The 24,277-nt window shown below is 40.9% G+C and overlaps 1 protein-coding gene across 1 annotated transcript in view; it reads right to left on the bottom strand.

Moving 5' to 3' along the window:
- Positions 1-9,821: 9,821 nt before the first annotated feature.
- The window catches only part of LOC109036810 (uncharacterized), an 87,203-nt gene continuing 72,747 nt past the window's right edge, over positions 9,822-24,277 (bottom strand). Inside the window, exons 2-3 of the mRNA XM_019051186.2 lie at positions 16,319-20,770; positions 9,822-15,824 (exon numbers count right to left, since the gene is read on the bottom strand). Coding sequence (XP_018906731.2) covers positions 15,072-15,824; positions 16,319-20,770 — 5,205 coding nt within the window. The 3' untranslated portion in view covers positions 9,822-15,071. The remainder of the gene's footprint in view (positions 15,825-16,318; positions 20,771-24,277) is intronic.

Genomic DNA, 24,277 nt, shown 5'->3' with positions numbered 1-24,277 from the left:
TTTCAACACCAGAAAATGCAAAGTTCAATACAAATTCTGATTTATACTGTTTTCTACCGCTAAAAGCCATACCCTCGCAAGTGTCTAGAATACATTTGTATCTCCTACACTGGAAAAAAAAACCACATTGGATTTAGAGTCCAGACTCTTAAAAACATCGACAAGAAAAAATACTCTTGATTCAATCAGATATAAGCTTCAATCAAGAACCAAGCCTCTTAATTTGAGCGGATTTCCTTTTGATTTAAGCTTAAATCTGATTGAATCAAGAGGTCCTTTTTCTTGTCAATGTTTTCAAGAGTCTGGACTCTAGATCCAATGTGTTTTTTTTTCCCCCTCCCTCTAAACGCATTAACCGATACGTTACAGATGTTTCAAGCATATCACCCTTATTTTTGAAGAAACGAATTAACGTGTTGAATGTAGATATGTACCTTCCAAACGGAATAGATAGTTCTTTGATTTTCCTTCATTTTCTTAACAGAATGATCATACTTACCTGGCCCAAAAATTCTCGCGTCATTATCCCTGCCAAGCTCAAAGAAAAAGGCCATTACATTGTGGCACTTACGATGGAGAAGAAATATGTGCAACTGTAATTTTTCTGCTCAGAGAAAGAGCCATGAAAGTGTGGCGGTAGCCAACCACATTCCAGAGGGAAAGCAGTGCGTCTTGCGCTGATCCCTCATTGGCTGATGGTCGGCCACCGCGCGCCACAGCAGCCAATGAGGAATGAGCGCCAGACGCATTACTACTCCTACTGGATGGTGATAGAACCAATCACCATCCAGTAGGAATAATGGTGAGTCTTGCGCTCATCCCTTATTGGTCATGGTGGATTAGGTTCAGTTACACGATCAAATTGAGCCATTCAACTGCCAGTTTGAAACTGGAGCTCTGATTGGTGGAAAAAGACCTGAGGTGAAGATGCGACCAATGAGAGGCCCAATTTGATGGCTCAATTTGATCGTGTAACTGGACCTTTAGGAAAGTACGTCGATAGAGATAAAATTACTGGGTTTTCGGTTATACATACTCACTGAAAAAAATGAGTTAGCGTCAGATGACTAAAAATGGTTTCTATACACTAACTCAAATTGTGTGATTTGGACACACATGATTTTTGGTTTCTGTACACTAACCACTATTAGTGCTGGAAACTAATTCCGCTACTCTAATTCGCATTCGGTAGGGTTGGGTCAACCTAACCTCAAAACTGAGAGAGGAGAAAACGGCTTAGCGAATGATAACTGGACAATACTTTCAGGAAAAGAAGATTTCTTAAAAGATGAGAGGTAAAAATCAACTGACCGGTTCCAAATGAACGACAGAGGAAAGGAATATCCCATAGGTATGTGCAAGTAGACAGAATTATCCTTTAGAGAGACACACACTCACACATGAAACGGTAGCGAATGTTCACACTGAATAAACATATCTCGTCCGAACACTTGAGATATTCTTTTGAAATTACGGGAGAACACGAACTATAGAAGTAAGCAGTAAGTTCACAGATTTTCGTAAAATATAAACTGAACGCGGAACGCTTTAATCGCAATTTAATACAGAAGATTGACGACTCCAACGAATATCATGCTTGTTTACGTTTTGAATCGAACAGACGATTTCTAACCTTAACAGGTTTATTTATGTTGCTTTCGAACGTTTTCAAGAAAGAGAGGACACTATAAATCATACCGGGAGTATTTACATTGTCAAACGAGCCCGAAATTTCACATTTTAATTGATTTTCACGAGCTGACGCGATTGAGGCTGTTGTACCGACGCCACTTTTTCGAAACTAAATAAATGTAACGGACAATGTGGCAGTTAGTGTTGAGGGCGAATTAGTTTGACCCGAAGGTGAATTTGTCTTACCACAGCGCTAATTTTACAGCTAGTGCTGTTTTCCAATTCTGGTTCGCGCTCTAGTAAAGTCAAGTCAGCGTATGAAGCGAATTGATTGGTGCTTCAGTACAATAAATTAGTTCTGAAGCCTAATTTTGATTCTACTTGGCGAGAACTTACCAAATTAGTTCTCAACGCTAACTACTTTTTTTTCAGTGTGAAAGATGAACAAATATTGAGCTCTCGTCCGATTTTCTCTTCAATAATACAAAAACTCAGGCCATTCTTTAAAAAAAAAGCTGTGTGCAAGAGCGAATGTTTATTGTTTTGTGTTCTTTTTGCACTCATGGAGGTCATTGTCATGGCCAAAATTGCTATTATGACCATGGTAAGGTAACCTATCATATATTAAATTATTATAATAATTATTATATTCCCCCTCTCAGTTTTGTACTATGGTATACTCATTAGAGTTAAAAAAAAAAAATTATGTTTGACCCTAATTATAAATATTGGAACTCCTTCGCTTTGTTTTCCCCGCGAAATAATGGTGTGGACCCAGCACCATTTCTCCACCTTGTTACGATACAGTTCGGGCCACTTCTTAGTGTTTTTCCCCCCTCATTTGTAATTATTAATTAAACATAGTCTCTCACCCCGTTTTTTTAAAGCACGCACTGAGCTTACGTATTATTAAAGAGAAATTCGGCTAAAAGCTCAATATTTGTTTCTTTGATAGGCAGGGATAGTATCGTCATAAAAGGGCCGCTTTTGATTAACTCCTCTACCTTGAGTTTGCTTGCCCGCGAAAATTTGACAGTGAATTTGGTCAAAGTTTTTAACTTACTGCCAACTTCCGTTACACAATAACGAAATTTCCACCTGGCAACAGTGCGCGCCTACAACATCTGGTTTTCATGCTGTCAGCAATGACGACTTGATCCAAAATTCTCTTGGGAAAGTGGATTGATGCATTCATTGGACTACATTTTGCAATTAGGAACTATAAATTCTAGCCCGGCTTAAAATCAACGTGTGTGCCATTAGATTGCCTATGCACACAAGTTTTTTTTCGTATGAACCAGAATTTATAGTTCCAAATTGCAAAATTCAGTCCAATTGAGCAATTGAAATTAAAGTTTGACTTCAGCAGAGCGTTTTTCACCTTTGGTTTGCAACCCTGCCGATCCGATTGAAATAGTCGACCAAACCCACTCGTAGAAAACCGCCTACCCAGTAGCAGTGATCGCGATAAATAGCGATTTTATCGGTTGATTATCGCGATTATATCGGTGGCAATTCATCGCAATATTATCGAATAAAAAATTGCGATTTATGGCGATTAAATCGCTATGCATCGCAATTTTTTGTTCAATAAATTCGCGATCAATTTTCGTCGATAAAATTGAGATTAAATCGCCGTATATCGCGATTTTTGTTGCCATAATATCGCAATAAATTGCCGGGCGATAAAATTGCAATTTTATTGCAATAAGATCGAGGATAATCTCTCAGATGTTGATGATCTTAGCGATTCCATCGCCGACAAAATCGCAACAAATCGCGATTTTTCCGTGGAAAAATGCTTCTTGGGAAGGAGCTCTTAGGATCCAAAAATGGCGGACTTGGTAAGTAAATTCGACTTCATTTGCTGTTTGAATCGCTGATTTCGAATTTGATGTCAAATTATAAAAATTTGAACACTCTGATCAATCAAATGTGGTTTTTCTCAAATTCTTAAGGAAATCAATACATCAGGCAAGTTAATAGGTGGATAAAAATTGTTGAAAAAGCGGTAGTACTCAAATTAGTACCTGTGTTATACACTCAAATCTGTCAAAGAATAAAATAGTGATGATACTGCTTTCCTTGGAGCGTGCGGTCGGCGTGAAACGCGTATTGGCGCCTACAAGACTGCAGGAATACTTCACGCATTGCGCCAAAAAGTATAGTTCTCCTGAAACCGCATGTTTGCGCCTACGAGACCGTAGGAATACTTCACGCATTGCGCGTAAACTACGGAGCGGCGGGCGCGCGTTGTCACAGTAAGGTTATTTTGAAGGTGAGAGCCAGATGCACATAGTTTGACTGCACCGTTCTAACGATTCATTTGACAATTTATTAAATTACTCAAAAACCGGTCGCAAATTTTATTTTTTGATTACAGTATAGCAATTGTGAAACTGCAGAAATGCGCACCCCTGTTTGCGGTGTTGCAAACTTCCTGTCTTACTTTGTTTTCTAAGTGAAAAACTACTAAACGTCATGTTTTAAACATTTTTTTGATTTTTCCTCTCTTTATAAACAATAGGTATTCTGAAAAAGCTTTAAGCCATGATGTTGGACCGGTCTCGGTCTCCTTTTAAATAATAATATGGGATCAGAGATTTCGAAAAACCTCAACCAAGGTCTTTATTCTTGCGGTTTCACCGTCACATACAAGAAGGCCTGAGAAATGCAGGTCTGAACGGTTTGCTCAACAACAAGCATCAAAAGTGCGACAAGTTCAAGGTATGTATATACAATATAGGTCTAGAAAACCGGGAACATTCAGGAAATTTTACCAGACCAAGGAAATCAGGGTATATCACCAAAAATACGGACCTTCTTTTGCGCGAGTACTTTAAGATTGTTTTCCTTAATAATCTCGTGTAATACGATTAATGAATTCTTGAATTTCCTGTTGCGTGATACCTCACGCGTTCCGGAGAGTACGTATAGTTGTATCATTGCGCCTTAGCAATGCGATGGAAGATTGATATTAAATCAGCCTCCACGCTGCGGCCCTGTCAGTGTTCCTTTACCGCTGTTGCAGTTTTGACCGCGAGGACTAAAGTGTGCTTAATGTAGGCTTATATTACGCGAATTCGATCAATTTTTAGAAGGATTAAAAATAAACAAGCGCAGGAAGAAATATAACTAAATAATATGAACTCAATTTAACAATCAACTTAAAGGGCATCGAAAAAGTACTGCATTCTTTCTGCTTTTGAGGAACTGAATGTTTAGTTCATGTACTGAGGAAGGGCTGCAAAAGTGCTTAATACTTGCTGGCCAGTTTTGGTTGACGCCTATCAATGCGACGCAAGGTTGCTGATTTGGAAAGTTGGCAGTTTCGAAAACGCCTTCAAATGTTGCGTGATACCTCACGCGTTCCGGAGAGTACGTATAGTTGTATCATTGCGCCTTAGCAATGCGATGGAAGATTGATATTAAATCAGCCTCCACGCTGCGGCCCTGTCAGTATTCCTTTACCGCTGTTGCAGTTTTGACCGCAATGCTTAAGTGTGCTCAAGGTAGGCTTGTATTTAGTGAAAAGATATTATTTTAGAAGGATTTAAAATAAACAAGCGCAGGAAGAAATATAACTAAATAATATGAACTCAATTTAACAATCAACTTAAAGGGCATCGAAAAAGTACTGCATTCTTTCTGCTTTTGAGGAACTGAATGTTTAGTTCATGTACTGAGGAAGGGCTGCAAAAGTGCTTATACTTGCTGGCCTGTTTTGTTGACGCCTATCAATGCGACGCAAGGTTGCTGATTTGGAAAGTTGGCAGTTTCGAAAACGCCTTCAAATGTTGCGTGATACCTCACGCGTTCCGGAGAGTGCGTTAGTTGTATCATTGCGCCTTAGCAATGCGATGGAAGATTGATATTGAATCAGCCTCCGAGCTGCGGCCCTGTCAGTATTCCTTTACCGCTGTTGCAGTTTTGACCGCGAGGACTTAAAGTGTTCAATCTAGGCTTATATTACGCAATTCGATCAATTTTTTGAAGGATGAAAAATAAACAAGCGCAGGAAGAGATATACCTTCCTCAGTACACGAACTAAACATTCAGTTCCTCAAAAGCAGAAAGAATACAGTACTTTTTCGATGCCCTTTAAGTTGATTCTGAAATTGAGTTCATATTATTTAGTTATATATTTCTTCCTGCGCTTGTTTATTTTTAATCCTTCTAAATATTGATCGAATTGCGTAATATAAGCCTACATTAAACACTTTTAGTCCTCGCTGTCAAAACTGCAAAAGTGGTAAAGGAATACAGACAGGGCCGCAGCGTTGAGGCTGATTTAATATCAATCTTCCATCGCATAGCTAAGGCGCAGTGATACAACTATACGTACTCTCCGGAACGCGTGAGGTATCACGCAACATTTGAAGGCGTTTTCGAAACTGCCAACTTTCCAAATCAGCAACCTTGCGTCGCATTGATAGGCGTCAACCAAAACTGGCCAGCAAGTATTAAGCACTTTTGCAGCCCTTCCTCAGTACATGAACTAAACATTCAGTTCCTCAAAAGCAGAAAGAATGCAGTACTTTTTCGATGCCCTTTAAGTTGATTGGTAAATTGAGTTCATATTATTTAGTTATATTTCTTCCTGCGCTTGTTTACTTTAAATCCTTCTAAAATAATATCTTTTCACTATATACAAGTCTACCTTAAGCACACTTAAGCATTGCGGTCAAAACTGCAACAGCGGTAAAGGAATACTGACAGGGCCGCAGCGTGGAGGCTGATTTAATATCAATCTTCCATCGCATTGCTAAGGCGCAATGATACAACTATACGTACTCTCCGGAACGCGTGAGGTATCACGCAACATTTGAGGGCGTTTTCGAAACTGGCAACTTTTCAAATCAGCAACCTTGCGTCGCATTGATAGGCGTCAACCAAAACTGGCCAGCAAGTATTAAGCACTTTTGCAGCCCTTCCTCAGTACATGAACTAAAAATTCAGTTCCTCAAAAGCAGAAAGAATGCAGTACTTTTTCGATGCCTTTGAAGTTGATTGTTAAATTGAGGAATATTTAAACACCATGGCTATCAAACCCTCCCGGACTGAAAGTCGAAGTTTTCATCTTATGGAATGGTATACTTTTCTACCGCTGCGTTCAAGTCTCCAAGGTTTCTTGTGTGTGTTATGGCTTATTTATTAAAGTTTATACATGGAAAGTTTCTCACTAAGGCTATCGAAACCTCCTAGACTGAACGGAGAAGGAGTTGTCACCTCATGGAATGTATACTTTTCTCAAGCTACGTTAAAGTCTCCAAGCTTTCTCGAGTGTCTCCCGACTTATTAATTGAGGGTGGATAAGGACAATGTTTTACCATGATATGAAAGTCTCATGGACTGGACGAACAGGGAGTTTTCACGTCATGAAATGGTTTACTTTTCTACCGCTGCGTTCAAGTCTCCAAGCTTTCTTCGTGAAGTTCCCTGCATTTTCGTATTCTTTTCTCGTCCGCTTTTCCATTTCTTTTCTCACTCCATACCTCATTCTCCGACCTTTCTCCCGATTCTTATGTCCATTTTATCTGCATAATCTTTATTACCATTTATAATGACGACACAGCCTATCTGACGACTAGCGACGTCTAGACAGCCTAGAAATATGAGCTAATCGGGAATGGGCTTTCTATGGCCCAACTCTTCCAGCGGTGAAAGTCTGTACTACGTATATCGGTTTTCGACGTTCAAGACTTCCTGTTATACTTAGTTTTTTAAATGGAATACTTCTCAACGCGGCAATTCTTAAAAACCACCTCAAATTTTCTTCTCTGTGTGAAGAAAATTCTACGAAAATTTCAAGGAATGATGTCGATTTGTTTTCCTTTAAAAAAGGAAATAGGTGGGGTGGTTTTCAAAAACTGCAAACGAGATACGTGGTTTTAGGCTTTCGCCATCGATATGCTCGGATACCATTTGAGGGTGATTCCTCCCGGATCTTGGGCGGTGTTGAATTGGCGTAAGATATATCGCACCGATTTAGTAAAAAAATTAATGACTTTTAATCGATAACGACGATAGCCCCTCACTGAGAAAAAACTATGGCTTATAAACCTATTAGAGGTAAATATGGAACACCACTAATAGTAGTACCTCTACATATAATAATAGCACATATACCTTAGTTATGGTCTCTGTACCTTAATTAGGTACAGAGACCTTAGTATGGTTCACAGACCGAGAATCATTAGTTTATTTACGACTATTATAGGTGTTCCATATTTACCACTAATAGGTTTATAAACCATAGCTTTTTCTCAGTGCTGCGCATGCGTTTAGAAAACCATTCATGAAGAAAAAAATTACGGAACTCGAGGAGATGAGAACAGGATTTGGGCACAAAATAAGTATTACATTCTACCGCAATCGATTTCTGCATTGATTGTTTTGATTTGTCTCTGGCAAAATCCTATTAGAGGCGTCGTCAGCTAAGTTGACGGTTGTTTACTTTCGGTTTGCAGGCGTATTCGCGTCACTACTATCCACATGAAAACATCTGGCTCTGTCAGGAGCATGAAAACAAGCCTAGATAAGTTTCATAATACTTTCAAACCTTGTAACTTAATTTTTAGCCACACAGAAATCACAAACACAAAAATGTCGCAATAAGTAGTTTTTTTACGATACGATCATGAGACTAATGTTTTCAATGTGGATAGTAGCGAACGCCGCTTTGTTCAGAGGCCCAAATTCGTCGTTGGCGCTTGCAAACCGAAAGTAAACAACCGTCAACTTAGCTGACGACACCTCTACTGTCATCATTTCTCAGAATTTTGCGTTTTTTTTCTTGTCGCGAATGATTCCTTAGACCATTCCGCATTGGCCACCGCAATTTTTAGCTGAAAATTTAAAAAGTCTGCAGCTAAGATTTTTTTGTTATTTATTCGACGCGATACGTTGCACGCCACACAGTGGATCGAATCAACTAGAGAGGTCGGACATAAAAGTTTTAACTATAACTGCAAATTTTGATGTTTATTTCGTCACAATTTAAATTTTAAGGGATGCCTCTAGGAGCAAATTTCACGAGGAAACCAATGGATTCACTATTAAAACCTCAAATTTTTGTATTAATGGAGTTATGATCTCTTAACCTTTCCAGATTTTGTCCGACCTCTCCTTTTGACTCCATCCACTTTGCGCCAGTTCGACTTCTCGCTCGGAACCTGGGTCGAGTTACCTTATACATACTGCCATGAGTGAAGAGGAGTTAATAATTGAGGAAACTATTTCAAATAATTTGAGAATTCCTTCTTCAGCTGTTTAAATCATCAGAATTTTTAGAAAGGAGCGAGAAATTCCGAAGGGAACTGCCTATTCCTCGTAGAATCATACTGAAAACCTCGAGTTTTAATTTACGCTGTCGTGAGTGGCCGCTTATATGCTGGAAAAACTGAAGCGCCTTCAATATTTTGATATGCAACTTAACTATCCTTAAAGTAGGAATAGTGGCCTTGGTACAGGCGTTGCTATTGATATCGTGTCTGAATTTACTGACGATGAGATACGCTTGCGTTGTACTCACTGATTCTGCGGTCCATTCCTTTAGTTCAATTCAAAGCACCATCAACATGTGCAAATAGACAACTGAGCTGTTAAGGTGATTCGATGGGCGCCATATTTTGCGTCAGAACGACTTGCGATATATCGCTTCGATTGGCTCCATTTTTTTAGCTACTCGTCATTTTTCTCGAATTTTGAGATCGCAATTCTGTTGTCAGGAGACTAAAGAATTCACTTACCAATTTTGACAAACAAATTAAACGTAATAAACGCGTGGTTTTTGTAGAGGAAAAATATCGCATTCGAGTGCAGTTTCGATATCAGTATCGAATGCGATATTTTTCCTCTTAAAAATAACGCGTTTATGTCGTTTAATTTGTTTGTCAAAATTGGTAAGTGAATTCTTTAGTCTCCTGACAACAGAATTGCGATCTCAAAATTCGATAAAAATGACGAGTGGCTGAAAAAATGGAACCAACCGATGCGATATATCGCATGTCGTTCTGACTTAAAATATAGCGTCCATCGAATCACCTTAACTTGTATTGCCCTAGTTTCCATTTTTTTCCTCATCTTCATCGTTTTGTCGACTTCAAAAAATCCGTAGGCCTCTTAGAATATGTTGATTTTACCCAGGGATCATCAATGAAGTGCGCATTGAATAAAAAAACATCAAGTACAATTAGAAAAAAAAATTATATTCGATATTTTAATTTACATCTTAAGATAATTTCTTTAAAAATTATAATACATAAATTAATTATCTGGACATGTAGTTGGGCTTAGTACGGTTTTTAAAGCTGGCGAATGGATCTTACTAACATGGTAATTTTTTAATATCAGCAGAGCCAGCATATTTTCTTTCTCATTATTATTATTTCGTTTTGAACCTAAATTTCATAGAACAATTACCGTATACATAATTCTTGCTGGTACACAACAATAAACTAACAAGAAGTCAAAAACCCACTCGCATGCGTCGTATAATGGGAAAATACGATACCTTTTTAGCCGACACATTTGAACTTCTAATGGGAATTGTTTTAATCGGCGCACCAATGCAACCTCCCGGCCTAATATATTGAGCACCACAAATTAACTAAAATATACATTGTTCTAATATTAGCGAATGTACAATTCATACAATAACCTAAATAAATAAATAATTTGAGTTCCTTACAGGCCAATAGGACCAGGTACATCACTGAGTCGAGAACATCGAGTAAAATTAACATATTTCATTTTATTTTTTTATATATTTTTGCGCAAAGTGGGCTTTCGTATTATTTTTAAGATCTACCGATCAAATATTTTACCAAAGGTTTTAATTCGAAAAAATCGCATGGAGCATGAGCATGAACATACACCTCACAAAATTGAGTGTTCATGATTTAATTTAGATGTACCTCCTCAGCTTGACAATGATTATTTAATGCAACGTCCATTCAGACCGTAAACGTCATTGAATTTTCTCTCAACAAAATCGTAATGCACTTAGCCCTTTTGACGTGTAAGGTGTCCTCATTCACACTCACAATCTAATAACTTATCAAAATTTAGAAAAAAGAGAGACACGTCTCATCTGAAGAAAAGTAACAAAATCTTGAGTTCGGAGGTTCTTATTTCATCGAAACTCGTACGATTAGATGCTTCGGTAACCTGTGGCGTGGCGTGAATTGCGATTTATCGATTGTTATGCCGTTTAAACCTATGGTAAAGAATCGATTATTAAGGTGTTCGGTGCGAACACCCTGTTTATCGATCCTGCTCTATGGGTTTAAATGGAATGACAATCGATATATCGCAATTCACGCCACGCCACTGTCGGTAACCCGCGAGGGCGCCAAGTTTCATCAATTTGTTAATAATTAATCGTATCTTTAAATAAGTATGGCATCAGGTATAACTCATTCACTTTCTAGTCGGGCCAATGAGTTTAACTTTCGGCTGGTTTTCCCTCTTATGATTCACCTCGATCATCGGATGCCGTGATAGCGTGCTTTGCAATATATCGATTGATCTGCCATCTGAACTCATGGAAAAGAATCGATGAACAGGTTGGTCTCAACGAACACCAGACCAGAATAATCGATTCTTTACTATGTCTTCAAATGGAGGAAATATCGATAAGCGATCATTCTCGCCTCGCCACTGTGTCACAGCTTGGCAGTGACACGCTGACACACCTCTTCATACTTTAAAATCACGCTCACTGGTGGACAAGAAAATACAGTCAAAATCAAGGTTTTACTTTGGGCGTTTTTTGTCGATGTGCTTAGCCATGAAATTTTGAAATTTTCGTCATCCTCAGCCTCAAATCTAACATCATGATAAAGAAGGGAAGTAAAAACAGGGACATCGATAAGGGCTGTTTCTAGACCCACGCTGAATCCCCTTAACTCTACAATTTTATATATATATATGAGTCGCTTTTATAGCGCTCTTTGGCGCTGTGCGACGCCTAATCGCCACAAAGCTCGGTCTTCCCACAGGTCATCACGGAGTTGACAATCTCTTATCTCATTTAACACCCCCTGTCGCCAACCTCTCACTGGGCGTCCCCTACGTCTTATTTAATTTCTTTACTATACGGAATTCATCACAATTCGGTCGCTTTTTACATCTGTTGCTGGCCTAAAAATGGGTCTGAAAGGTCGATTTTGATAAAATGCCGGTTTGCGTTGGAATGCCGGAAAATCAGCATTTTTCGCCGGTGCTGGCCTCAGACTCTCGGCGAGTATTAACTTGTAAAGAGAACGAATATAACCAATCATGATGTATTCCATAAAATGAAGACCTTTCAATAAGAAAAAAATCGTATAGTTCAGGAAATGTTTCCAGGGCGGGTCCTATATCTATACCCTTCCTTTCCAAAAATGACTCAATTGGGCCTTTAAATATAAAGTCTCCTCATTGTCTAAGATTTGAGGGCCAAAAATACCGGGCCCGGTATGACCATAATATAAGTTTTTCTCTTGTTGGAATACATTTTCAAATGGTATCTGAATTCTTATAGATCCTGAATCGAGACTTCTTGAATGAGAGTGCAGTGAACGTTATCTCGCAGAGAGCATCAGTGGCGTGGCGTCCTTTGCGATGTATCGATTGTTATGCCATTTAAACATATGGAAAAGGATCGATAAACAGGGTGTTCGCAGCGAACACCTTGATAATCGATTCTTTATCACAGGTTTAAATGGCAGAACAATCGATACATCGCAATCCACGCCAAACCACTGGAGAGCATGGAACGTTCACGTTCAAGAATGGTGTCGGGAACCTAGTGGGGCGATGTAGGTCATTTGTTGACTAGCAGTTGGTCTTCGGTGTGCTTTGACCTCGAGCAATTCAATTTTCAGCTGTTATCCGTTGTTACGGCATCGTTGCCTATGCCGCCGTGCTAAGGAAAAACGCCGTATGAACACTCGAGAGTTGCCAAATTTCCCTCGATAAAACATGGATTTTTGACCACATTCGTGCATATTATTCCTTGAAATTTCCAGATATTTTAGATAAAATTGCGTACAAAATTGTCTGAAAATTTCGAAAAATAATATGCGCAATTTTCCCAGTAAATTCGGTTTTTATCGGAGGAAACTTGGCAACATCGGAAGGCTCATACGGCGTTCTTCCTTAGCACGGCAGTATGGTTCGAAGCTGAATCGCAGAAGCCGCAAATCTGTTTTTACTTGTAGAGTACCTACCATTATTGGAGGTGGTCATGGTACCATGATGGTACCAGTACCATGGTCACTGAGTCTCATGGAGACCCTGAGGCAAAAAAAAATTCAAATTTCAAAAACCTATCGAGTTGACGAAATGATAACTTCAACTCTGCATTTAATACGCCTCACTCCCTTACTTTTTGAGATGATTCACTTTGATACGGATGAGAAATGTTGATAATAGAAAACCTGATATTTGTATGTAAGTCTTTCCAAAGTGAAGTCTCCAAGTGATAATTTCGTTGTTACCTGAATTATTTTTCTCTTACCTTTTCAACTTTTCAACTTTTCTTTATGGCCCCTTATTCATCAAATGGCATTGTTATTTATCTAAGTTGATTGCAGATTTTTAAAAGTGAAGATATAGAAATCCTCAAAACAGTACATTGAATTACTTAATTAAATACTTAAAATCAAAGTAACATTAACATACGTACTACATATTTACATACTTAATTTGAAACATATTTGACTTGACGATCAGTTCTTAAACAAATATTTAATCACACGGTAGGTCTTATCATGATGTGAGTGGAATCAAAGACTTGAGTGTAAGTTAAAAACAATAAAAACCTGACTCACCATATTTTAGTTCACGACAAAAATAAGGTGATCTGACGGCTTTGGTTTCTTGGAGTATAATGTTACCCAACTGGAATATAAATTATTCGGTATAAGTACGAAATAAGATTCTTCCTCATACGCGAAATATTTGAAATAATTTGTGATCTCCTAAATTTTCAATTTGGACAGCAAAACAAACCTATGTGACGCATACAGTGCCATAGTACCATGCCTTTTTTATTTAGTGAGAACATTTAAAGAATGGAAATTAAAAATTTCGTGCGTGCTATGAGAAGATTGTGCAATTATTATCTCTCTTTTTATGAGGACTCCAGTTGACCGCGGGACAAAAATTATTGTCTTGAAATCAAAATTCAAATTTAGAAATCCTTAGATGGGAAGTTCATGAGACGTTCTGGTACTTCCTCGGTGAGAAACAGCGTGCACAATCTCAGCAACACTTGCTACCGCTGAGGATATTTTGAGTTCCCAATCTTTATTTGCTCCCAGGTGTATTCTGATGGGATTCAAAGGTGCAGAGAAAGATCTACAGACTTAAGTCAATCCACTACTATCAGAGGGTAGTTGAGTAAATGATTTTGTTACAGGAAAATATAGGGGTATTAAAATCTCATGTCACTGCACCACATCAATGCATTCTGTGAATAAAATTCTGACCTCAAAGTTTTACCAACGAAAAATCAACTGAAAAGAACTCATTGATAACATGATTTTTTTCTTTCCTTCTTTTTGATCTTAACATTTTTTAAACTTTGAAAGTTCAAAAGAATGTATTATCCTAAAATGTATTCAGCGACATCAAGCCTGCATAGAAGCTACCATAACTGTCCAATGGTACCCGTTTTTTCACCTGTAAGTTTCTTAATTATATGGAAAAAGTATTTATTCCTTGACACAGAATGGTATGAAACAGTGCGATTAAAGAACCCAATTGTTAGGGCTCATTTTCGTCCCGTATTTCGCCATAGAATTATACTTAATTCTTTTTTTTTTTTTCCTAGACTCTTAGACTTCTTTTCTTTAGTTTTCTTTTCGTCGGTCTCTTTTTTTCTTTAGTTCCTCGACTCTTCTTTTCTTTAACAAAAAGTAAGAGGCGGTCATTGAGCAAGGGATACCCGAATAGCTCATTCTCTCATCTCACTAAAAGCGACGATTTTTCCCGCGGTACGATATGAAATGAGAATATTGAGTATTCTATCAGTGTCAGCGAAACAAGTGTTTTGTACTTAAATAGGTTCTTAAAATCAGTGGCTGATTATTTCATTCTAGTGCTGCTCAAATTTTCCAGATTCCTAATTTCACAAAGAAGTTGGTCGACATAAGTTTTCAACTGATATAGCATTCCAAAAGAATAATGCGCAGTGATTTTCCCTCCGAAGAAATTAATGATCTGCAGAATTTATGCAACTTTTTAAGGAATCACCTAAACACACCCCCCTCGTTTTTCAGCTGATCCCTTCGTAACAATTATCCTTCCATAACGCAGCGGTACATCTCGCCTACATGGCGGGAGTCACAAGATGAGAAGACCGAGAAAAAGAGAGAACGAGATGGAGAGAGACCTTTCAGACCCGAAACTTAATATTTTGCAAATGGGCTCCTCTACAGATTTACATTCTATTCCGAAGGCAGGAGGTCAGTTGCTTTAGTCTTTTTACTCTTAACGCACCTTCCCTTGTAGCAGATCTCTGTCTCCAGGGAGATCTCAGTCGTGGTCGCCGTGGGGACGGCCCTCCTCGTGATGGGTTCGGTGGGCCGGCTCCTCTCGGCTTCCGGCTCGATGGTCGTGGCGTACGTCGTCACTTCCTCCTCCGGATGCCGCGTAGTCTCTGCCTCCAGTTCCGTCGTCGTCGTCGCCACCGAGACGTTCTTCGGCGCGACCGGGGTCGTCGTGGCGACAAGCATCTCGCTGACCTGTCGATCGTCGGCCACCTCCGTCGACTCTTGGTCCCTGTGGCTCTCGGCCTCGTCGACCTCGCTCTCCCCGTTGATGATCTGCCGGATCATGTCCCCGATGTCCTTCTGGAAGACCTGAGGGCTGATGTCTTCGGGAGTGACTTCCGGGGTGTCTTCCGGGGCCGAATCTTGCGCGGTTACTTCCGGTGTCTCCGGCTGCGGTGATGATTCTTCGGGTTTCTGTTCCTCCGGGATCGGGTTGGTTTGAGCGGGGTCTGCGACTAGAGATACTTGGTCCACGGAGACTTGTTTGACGTACTGTTCCTTCCCGGCTTCCGGCTGGGGCTTTTCGATGTTCTTCAGCGCGTTTCCGGAGAGTTTAGCGAAGCTCTGAGACTCGGCGGTTTCGAACACGTCTTGCGGCTTCTTTACGCGGACTCGCACCCAGGCGCCTCGCCTGCGTCCAACTACAGCCTGAAACACATAGAGAAAAAATTGATTTTAGTTTACCAGTTACCATCTTCTTGTTTTTGGTTCTTCCGAAAAATCATCTTTGATATTATCTCTCAACCCAACTTTTTGGTGCTTTTATAAAAGCCTGTACAAAATTTTTATGGACATCATAGAAATAAATGTAAAAGATAATAAATCTAAATTCGTCAAAGCATTTATATTATGATGACTTCAGCTTGGATCATAAGACCCATCCGAGCATGCAGTCTCTGTGTCAAATAGCAAGAACCGTGTCGCTCTGCAAAAGACACTGTGTATGACGTCATCCATGTTACTTTCAGAGGTTGAAGTCTCCGTTAATATTGGACAGAAGTCGAACATACACTTAAATTCCATTTATCACCACTATTCTGTGAGCGTAAATCACCAAAACTAAATTTTATGACTACCTAAACCGATCGATTTTGCATGTGATTCTTACTGTTTAACATAGGAGTGGAAATATGTTTCATTACCTTTTTACCAGCGGCTGATTCAGTATTCCTCTGTTGCTCGGCGTCTGAGTCCCTGTTCGTTTCAAAGTTCTGCTGATTGTCAAAACCGTCACCTCTCTGCCTTCCTTCACTCTGCGAGCTTGTTTCCCTGTTCTGTTGACCATCCTCCTCTCCTCTTTGACGTCCCTCGCTTTGCAAGCTGTTTCCATCATAGCTAGTTGCATCCCGGTCTCGGGCTTCAGCCAACTTCTTAGCCGCAATCCTCTCCTTGTGCGCATTAGCCCTCCTCAACTGATTCTGTTGAGCTGCAACATTTACTTCGTCATTCTGAACAGCACCTTGCCTGAGCCTCTGTCTGTAGAGCGCCTTCCTGTCCAGCCCTCTGGTTGTCGCGCTGCTCTCCGTGTCGGCTCTCGTGTAAGACCGCGACGCAGCAGTGGACTCGGTGGGCGCGAATGTCTCTGGGTTCACCTCGACTCCTTCGCTTTGTTGAATCGTAACGCCGTTGTTCCAGTAACCATCATTCTTCACCTTGTTGTAGCTGGGGTTCCTCCTGTGGGATTCGATGTTGTGGAAGGTTATGGATTTGTCATCATACGGACTCGCAATCTCGTTGGCTCCTGCTGAGGGGGCAAAACTATTGACGTACGTGCCCCAGTCTAGACTTTCCGTCGAAGCAGTTTCGGTAGTTGAGGTGGTTGATGGAGCCTCGGTGGTCAATGTGCCGGGCCTTCTCGATCTGGTTCGGCCACTCAAAGCTCTTGAGGCTGTTGGTGGTGCTCTGGTTGCTTTCACTCGAGTCCTGGTTGCAGCGGTTGAAACCTCCTCAGAGCTTGAAGTGGTGGTTGAAGTAGATGCTGGTCGTAGGGGTCTCCTTCGATTGAATCTGTTGTACTTGTCCACCCTTGATGGGGTACTCTCCGAGGAGGCGGTTTCTTCGGTAACTGCAGCTTCTGTGGGTCTGTAAACAGGGTAGTTTTGGCTAGTTCGATCGGCTTGTTCTTGCGTGCGGAAGTTCTTGGGGTAATTTTGTTCTTCAGGAGTCTCGGTTGTCGACGTTCTACCCTGGTACCTCTGTCGAGCACGCACTTTTCCTCTAAGTTTCTTCGTTGTTGTCTCCTCGGTCGTCACGGTTGTTTGTGGGGAAGTGCTACTGTCAGCTTGTTCTTGTGCGAGGAATGCGTTCATTCTCTGATGTGCTTGAAGAATGCTTGTCTGGTCCGGAATGGTGTACTCCTTGCGCTCTTGCGTCTTTTCGAAGAACTTGTTCTTGGTTTTCGTAAACTTTTCAGGTTTCTCTGTCTCCGGCTCATTTATCTCTACGTAAGATGCAACTGTCGTGTCTGGCTGAGGTTGCTCGTAACGAGTCTCGGTCGGTCTGTAGCTGTTCTGATCAATTTGGTTTTGACTTACATATTGCTGTTCGTTGACCGTGTTAATCTGGTCGTTTTGCTGGTAGGTTGGCTCACCATTGACGGACTGTTGGACCGGTGCTTGCTCCGGAACTCTCTCTGATTTTACGTATTGATCTTTTCCGGATACTTCCGAGTGGTACTGGGATGGTGACAGGATGTTCTGGTAATTTTGGCTGCTGATTTCTACTGCGGGGGTGGCTTCATTCTGACCTTCAGATTTTTGGGGCTGGAATGTGTACTGGTCTTCCGCCGGCTTTTGCTCTTGATTATACGTTGGTTGATCCTGGCCGAACTGCTGAGAGCCCTGACTGAAGTACTGTTGATCTTGAGGACTTTGCTGGCCGTTGGATTGCTCTGCGTAGACTTGGCCACCTTCTGCCGTGGGTTGGTTAGGAACATCAAACTGTTGGGATGGTTGTTGACGTTGTTGTTGTTGGAAATATTGGTCGAGAGTTATTTGCGAGTTCTGTTCACTGGGTGGCTGTTTCTCCGCGTTTCCTTGTTCACCCGCAGGGACTATAGTCTGTTCAATGAACTGATCTTGCGTTCCGAAGTGGGTTTTCGGCTGTGTGACCTCTGGTTGTGGAACGTATTGAGCCTCTGTTGAAATTTCCTGAGGGATCTCAGTCGTTGTTGTAGTTGTTGACTGTGACTTGGGGAATCCTCTATGTAATGGCTTCCTTTGACGAGTGCCTGAAGATGGGCGTCTTTGGGGTTGATAGTTGGAGGACGGTGGGGTCGTGGTTCGATAACGAGTTCGCCTCTGAGTAGTTGTTTCTGTGACTTGTTGCTGTTCCTCTGTGTAGAATTGGGGTGTAGTCTGCAGAGAATTCACTTGAGACGGACTGATTGAATTTATTTCAGAAGGCAGAGTGTAGAGCGGCTGAGAGGGTGTGGACTGCTCAAATATGCCTTGTTGTTCGAATGGTTTCTCGTGCAGAGCCGCTCTCAAGATAGTCGCGTTTGACACGACAACTGACCCAATGTGTGGTGCAGGGAATGGGATCTTGGAGTAACCGCTAGGTGGTTGGAAATTCAATGGAGCCACGAAGAAGGGGAGTTTGTCGACCTTCCTTTCGATGCGGTTGGTGTCCAAGGAAGATAAGTACGGAAGCTCAAACTTGACGTAACCTGCAGGTGGCTCTAGACTGGATGGCCCAACAAATATTTGAGGAGTATCCTTGCCGACATTGTCCAAAACCGGAATAGTCTTAGAGTTCTTCAACAAGTTCAAAACCTCCCCAACCTTTGACTTAGCAACGTTTTCCATGTAGACTGAAAGGGGTGGCTGGTGAGGTGGTGGTAAAGTAGCAGGCACTCGCCCACTTGTGAATTGAGGTTGGGAGTTGAATGGCTGATTCTGGAAATCCTCTTGTGGCAAAGGTGGGGATGGTCGGAAAATGTCTTGTTGTGGTGGCTGGAAGAAAGTGGTTGATGGAGGCCGGCTCTCAAATTGGGGCTGTGATTGAGGGATCTGGGGTTGCGGTGCTGGGTCGAAACTTGGCTGAGCAAAAGCGGGTTGCTCTGGGAATTGAGGGAAGAACTGTTCGTTTGCTGCGAACTGGGCCAATGTCATTCCTGGCAATTGTTGTGCGTTGGCTGGTGCTTCGTTCGTGGCCGGTTGTTGACTCGGAGATGTCTCAGGGAATGAGGATTTTGTGGGTGTTACCTCGTTTATCGATTGTGAGACCTCTTGTTGCCTAAAGTTCGTCTCAGCGCTTTTAGGAGTGGTGGTGCTGGGTTGGTTGAACTTTTGTTGAGGCTCTGGGAAGGACTGAGACTGAACGAAACCCTGCTGGGGTTGCGCGGGGAAACTCTGTGGAGGCTCAGCGAAGAACCCTGGCTGTGGTGCAGTTGGGAAGTTTGGTTGTGAGTTTTGAGGTCCAAATTCGAACTGGAAATTGGATTGAGCTTTTTCTGGGAGAGCAAACTGTTGTGTTAAAGCGGCAAAATCTACGGTAGACTTGGGTGGTTGTTTTTGGGAGTCTTGTTGGACATTTTGCTGGTCTTTAGGCGCCTCTTGCGGGAATTTGGGCTGTGCAAAGGTTTGAGGTATGAACTGATTTTGGAATACCGGTGGTTTTTCTGTTGGTTTCTCTTGCGGTTTGTTGAACCTATGTTTAACACTGAAGTCATCAATGAATTGTGGTACGGGTGGGAATTCTTGCTGGTTAAATTGAGGGAATGGCGGGAAGCCAGAGAATTGTGGAGGAATCTGCGGTTGTGGGAAGAAGTTTGGCTGACTTGGGGGAGGTCCATCTCTAAATTTGCTACCATCGTTAGGTTTCAGTTTGTTCGGGGTTCGTCCTCTTTGGGCAAGAGTTTCTACCGGCACGTACAGAAGTTGAATCTCCTCTTTCCCATCTTCTCCGGAATTAGATTCAGGGAAGCGGACCTTGGAGGTTCTTGTAGGTTCACTTGGCTTAGGTGGTTGTTGCACTGATGGTGCGCGTCCGGGTAAGCTTTGGTCTCCGAAAGCTTGATTTTGGAAAAATGATGGGGAAGGAAAATGTGTCTGTGGGAACAAAACTTGCTGAGGAGGTCCGAATTGATTAGGCACGGACGTCAAAGAGAACCCGTTAGGATCCTGGCTCAAAAACGAGTTGAACTGATTATTCACGGCTTCGTTTTTGAAAGTTTGCTGCGATGGCTGCGGCCTCGGTGGGAACGACTGGGGGGTTGAGAATTGGAAGAAATTTTGATTTGGCGACTTTGATGGCGATGGAGGAGGCGCCTTGAATTGCGGGTTGAAGAATCCATTCCCGGTCAGTTGTGGGGATGGGTTACGCAAAACTCGCGATTGTTGAGACACTTGCTGAGGGGGCACCGGTGGGGTCAATAAACTTCCAATCTGATCGATTGACGTCGATGCTGATGTCTTCAGATCTCTGCCGTGCTCAGCCTGTCTTACTTGTGGGTTCTTTGGGATTGGGATCCAGTCGTCCGATTTTCTTTCCGCCAGTGGGCGGCTCCATTGTTCCGCTGACAGAATGGCAGGTGAGCCCAATACTGTCAAAAGAAGAACCTGCCCCGCGAGTGACGGCAGTTTCTGCCTCATCTGAAACAAAGGAAAAAACGACAACATTAATACGGTTTGCTAATGATCATCACTTACGATTTATCAAGATCAAAATAAACAATCTTAAATTCGATTTATCCCGAACACCTCTCATCGTTGACGATAAAATTCCAATTTGATGTCAGTTGCTAGATATGATGTTTAAGGAACATTTTTGTGGGAGCTTGCGAGTATTCTGCTACGCAATATTTCAATAATATCGAAAATCCTCTTTCCGTTTGTTTTTTTTTTTTTTTTTTTTTTTTTTTTTTTTTTTTTTTTATTGAAGCAGCGAAACGCGCTTATTAGTGTGCAATTTTTTAATTTTTAAGATGCAACTCAAAATTGCCTATAAGAAATAATATTGGAGACTTTGCCAGAAAATTGACGAAATATTCAAGGAAAATTACATCGGTAAAAATTCGATATAAAAAATCGATTAAAATAGGATCTTTGTTTATGTACACTGTGCAATTAGGAACTCTGAGTTTGTGTACCAAAATATTCTCAATATGTGTATCACAAGCATTTTACTCTACGACTTAATAGTTTTCGGACTATTTTAAGGGAGATTTGGCATCTGCAATACCAGTATTCACGTGGTTTGCGGTTACGGTTTTATTTATGGTCGGTGGTAGAAGTAAATTAATGCTCTGTGGTGAACAACATTCAAATAAAGTTCCCATCCTGACCGTCACGCTGCGTGGAGTGGACGAAGACGAAATCAATTGTTAGCTTTCGTTTTTCGCACAATTTCACCGGTCAGTTTAGGCGTTCTCGAATTATTCCGGTCACAAGCTGAGAATGAGCCCTCGTATCCACCTCTTCAACCCGCGCTCTTCCTCGCAATAATTAACATGAACATACACCGGAAATTAATCAGTATTGGAAACTTAAACAAAATAATGAAATGTTTAATTATGTCTATAGCGGTCTCCCATAACCACTGGATGTTAACAGAAAAGATCGCGAAGGAAAATTTTCAGAATAGTGCTTGCACATTAATATTTGAAATAATTTGAAACCTACGCACCGTCGATAGTTACTTTGCATTTAATGTTTAAGTGAAAAGATTAGCACTTGAACATAAGTGACGTGAACATGAAAGAGAATCTTCGTCTACTCGAATGGAAAGTTCAGTTATCGATATCAGAGCACAACAGAGTTTTTACAAACATTTTGGGTCATAAATGCTGAACCAAACCGGAGTTATGAAGTTTTGAAGTTTGCAGTCCAACTTAACAGTTTAACGCATCAGATGGACTCGAACATAGTGGACTACATTTTGCAGTTAGGAACTACAATTTCTGCCTCTTCCGTAAAAACACTGAGGTGGCATAAGGAAACTAATAGTACATACGTTGTTTCTGAACTGAGCTAGAAATAATTGTAGTTCCCAATTGTAAAATATCTCTCCATCGATCATGATGGCGCGTGCCCTCGCTTTTCGTGGTTTGGATAAATATTGCAAATAAGTAAAATGATATTTAAGAAATAAGTGTAGTTCTAATCATACCCTCACGCCTCCACCTATTCCATTTGCAACAATTAGGTACATACAGCATACATGATTTTTCGCTCAATTTAACACGTGGTTCGGGGCATGAATTTAACACGGTTAAACAATCCGAAACCCCCAGAACAATGTCCCTTACCCACGCTCTATATTTGAGGAGGAGTTGTCACTTTGCCCGGAGACCCCAAGTAATTTCATTCTGTAAACCAAAGCAAAAAGGGAAAGCTTTTTTTCCAGACTGGCAGCCGCGGTCGAGGAGTATCAGTTTGATTGTTAGGTCGCAAAGCTCGGAGGTGTCAAGTCTGAACGGTAGTTACTGAAGATTCTCACTGTTTCAGAGCAAGACCACACACAAGAAGATGCCGAATATTTTCGATCGTCAATTAAGTTCGTGGGTAGATTGCTTCTTCAAGAGAGTTGCTCAATCTAGAGCACCTATATAGGGAGAGTATGGACAACTCGAAATATGCAGCTCTTAGGGCCCAAAAGGGTAGGTAACCTTTGAAAACGAAAAATGTCACTGTCAATCTTTAGACTCCAATATCAAACGAAAATAGACAAGACAATTCATAGGTAAGCATTCCTCCGCAAAAATGAGTAACTTCATGCAAAAACCAAGTCAAATACGTGCTTTACCAACGACAGTTCCCAACAATTGTGATTATAAATCACTCTGGATAATTTGAATTCATGGATTGCCTACCCTTTTGGGGTCTAAGAGCTCCATCACCTAACCTCATAATTTTCGACATGTCCACAGTCTCCCTATACAGGTACTCTACTCAATCCTACAAGCAACATGAACGGCTGGCTTTGTAATTTTGTGTACAATTTATTGGGGATTATATCCATGTTAATACCTACATGTGCTTTGAGTAGTAGCTATAGTAAACAAGCGGGAGGGGGGCTGGGCTTGCCATTTGTAACCAGACTGCATGAATGAGGAAATTGAGAAATGAAATTGTGAGAGGTAAAACCCAATACTTAGCGCATGACTTAGTTCATGGTCAGTAACACGTAAAAAAATGCTGAAACGTTTTCCTGGGCCTTTCTTCCCACCGAGCGTTACGTGTTTTACAAACAGCCCCGAAAAAAATAAGCGAATAGGAATCAGATGTAGAGTTTCCTTCTGAGGATACAGGACTCCGATTTTATGTTGCAGTGCTATCTGCCGGTACCACTTTACTGAGAATCTACATCTAATATGTTTTGTCTTCATTTGATAGCTTTCAGATTCGTGATGATGAAGTGGCAACCTTGGCCAAGTTTATCTATCCAGGCGAGAGTTAGGGCGTGTTCCATTGTCATTGTTATTGGTATTGTCAGTGCAGACGGATGGCCACTTACTCTGCAGACAGGAGGAGGGTCCCAGACTGAATGAATGATCGACTAGGGTTTCTTGTTATTCGTAACACTTAGTCATAAAAAAAAATGCACGATTCATATGTAACTAAATCCGAAAAATTTTCCGTGGTTTCGAATTGGGAGTTGGGGACAAGTAGTCGGGCTCAAATACTTGTACTGCATTACACCAAAAGGAACACACTTTTTTTGATCGATAAAGAAACAACATAATATGTGACATCAAATTCCCCGTGCATATAATTACTTCTATGCATGAGTCAAAAATAGTATAGTTTCTGACTGCGAAATTAAGTTAAGATGTACGTGAGATTGAATTTGAATATCCATGTCGATGATCGTACGTTATTTTGTGAATTTAGGAGGTTAAATTTGGTACATAATGTTTAACAAACTAGTAAGTAATATTTAAGCAATTTTTGGATTGAACATAGTTGATTTTTTTTCTCGACCCTATGTAATAATAGTGCTAAATATTAGGTAAGATTTATGATCAACAAGATAAGACAGATTGTAACATTTTTATGATTTCATGAAACCAAGAGTTTTTTGAACTTTTACAAAAACTAAGTATCTATCAGGCTTAAAAATTCATTTTTGCGCTCAGGGACTCTGTTGCTGTGTTCAGT

This window comes from Bemisia tabaci, chromosome 6 (genome assembly GCF_918797505.1).
Source record: "Bemisia tabaci chromosome 6, PGI_BMITA_v3".
Taxonomy (NCBI): Eukaryota; Metazoa; Arthropoda; class Insecta; order Hemiptera; family Aleyrodidae; genus Bemisia; species Bemisia tabaci.
Note: the sequence above shows the minus strand (reverse complement) of the source record. Positions and strands in the feature narration are given on the sequence as shown.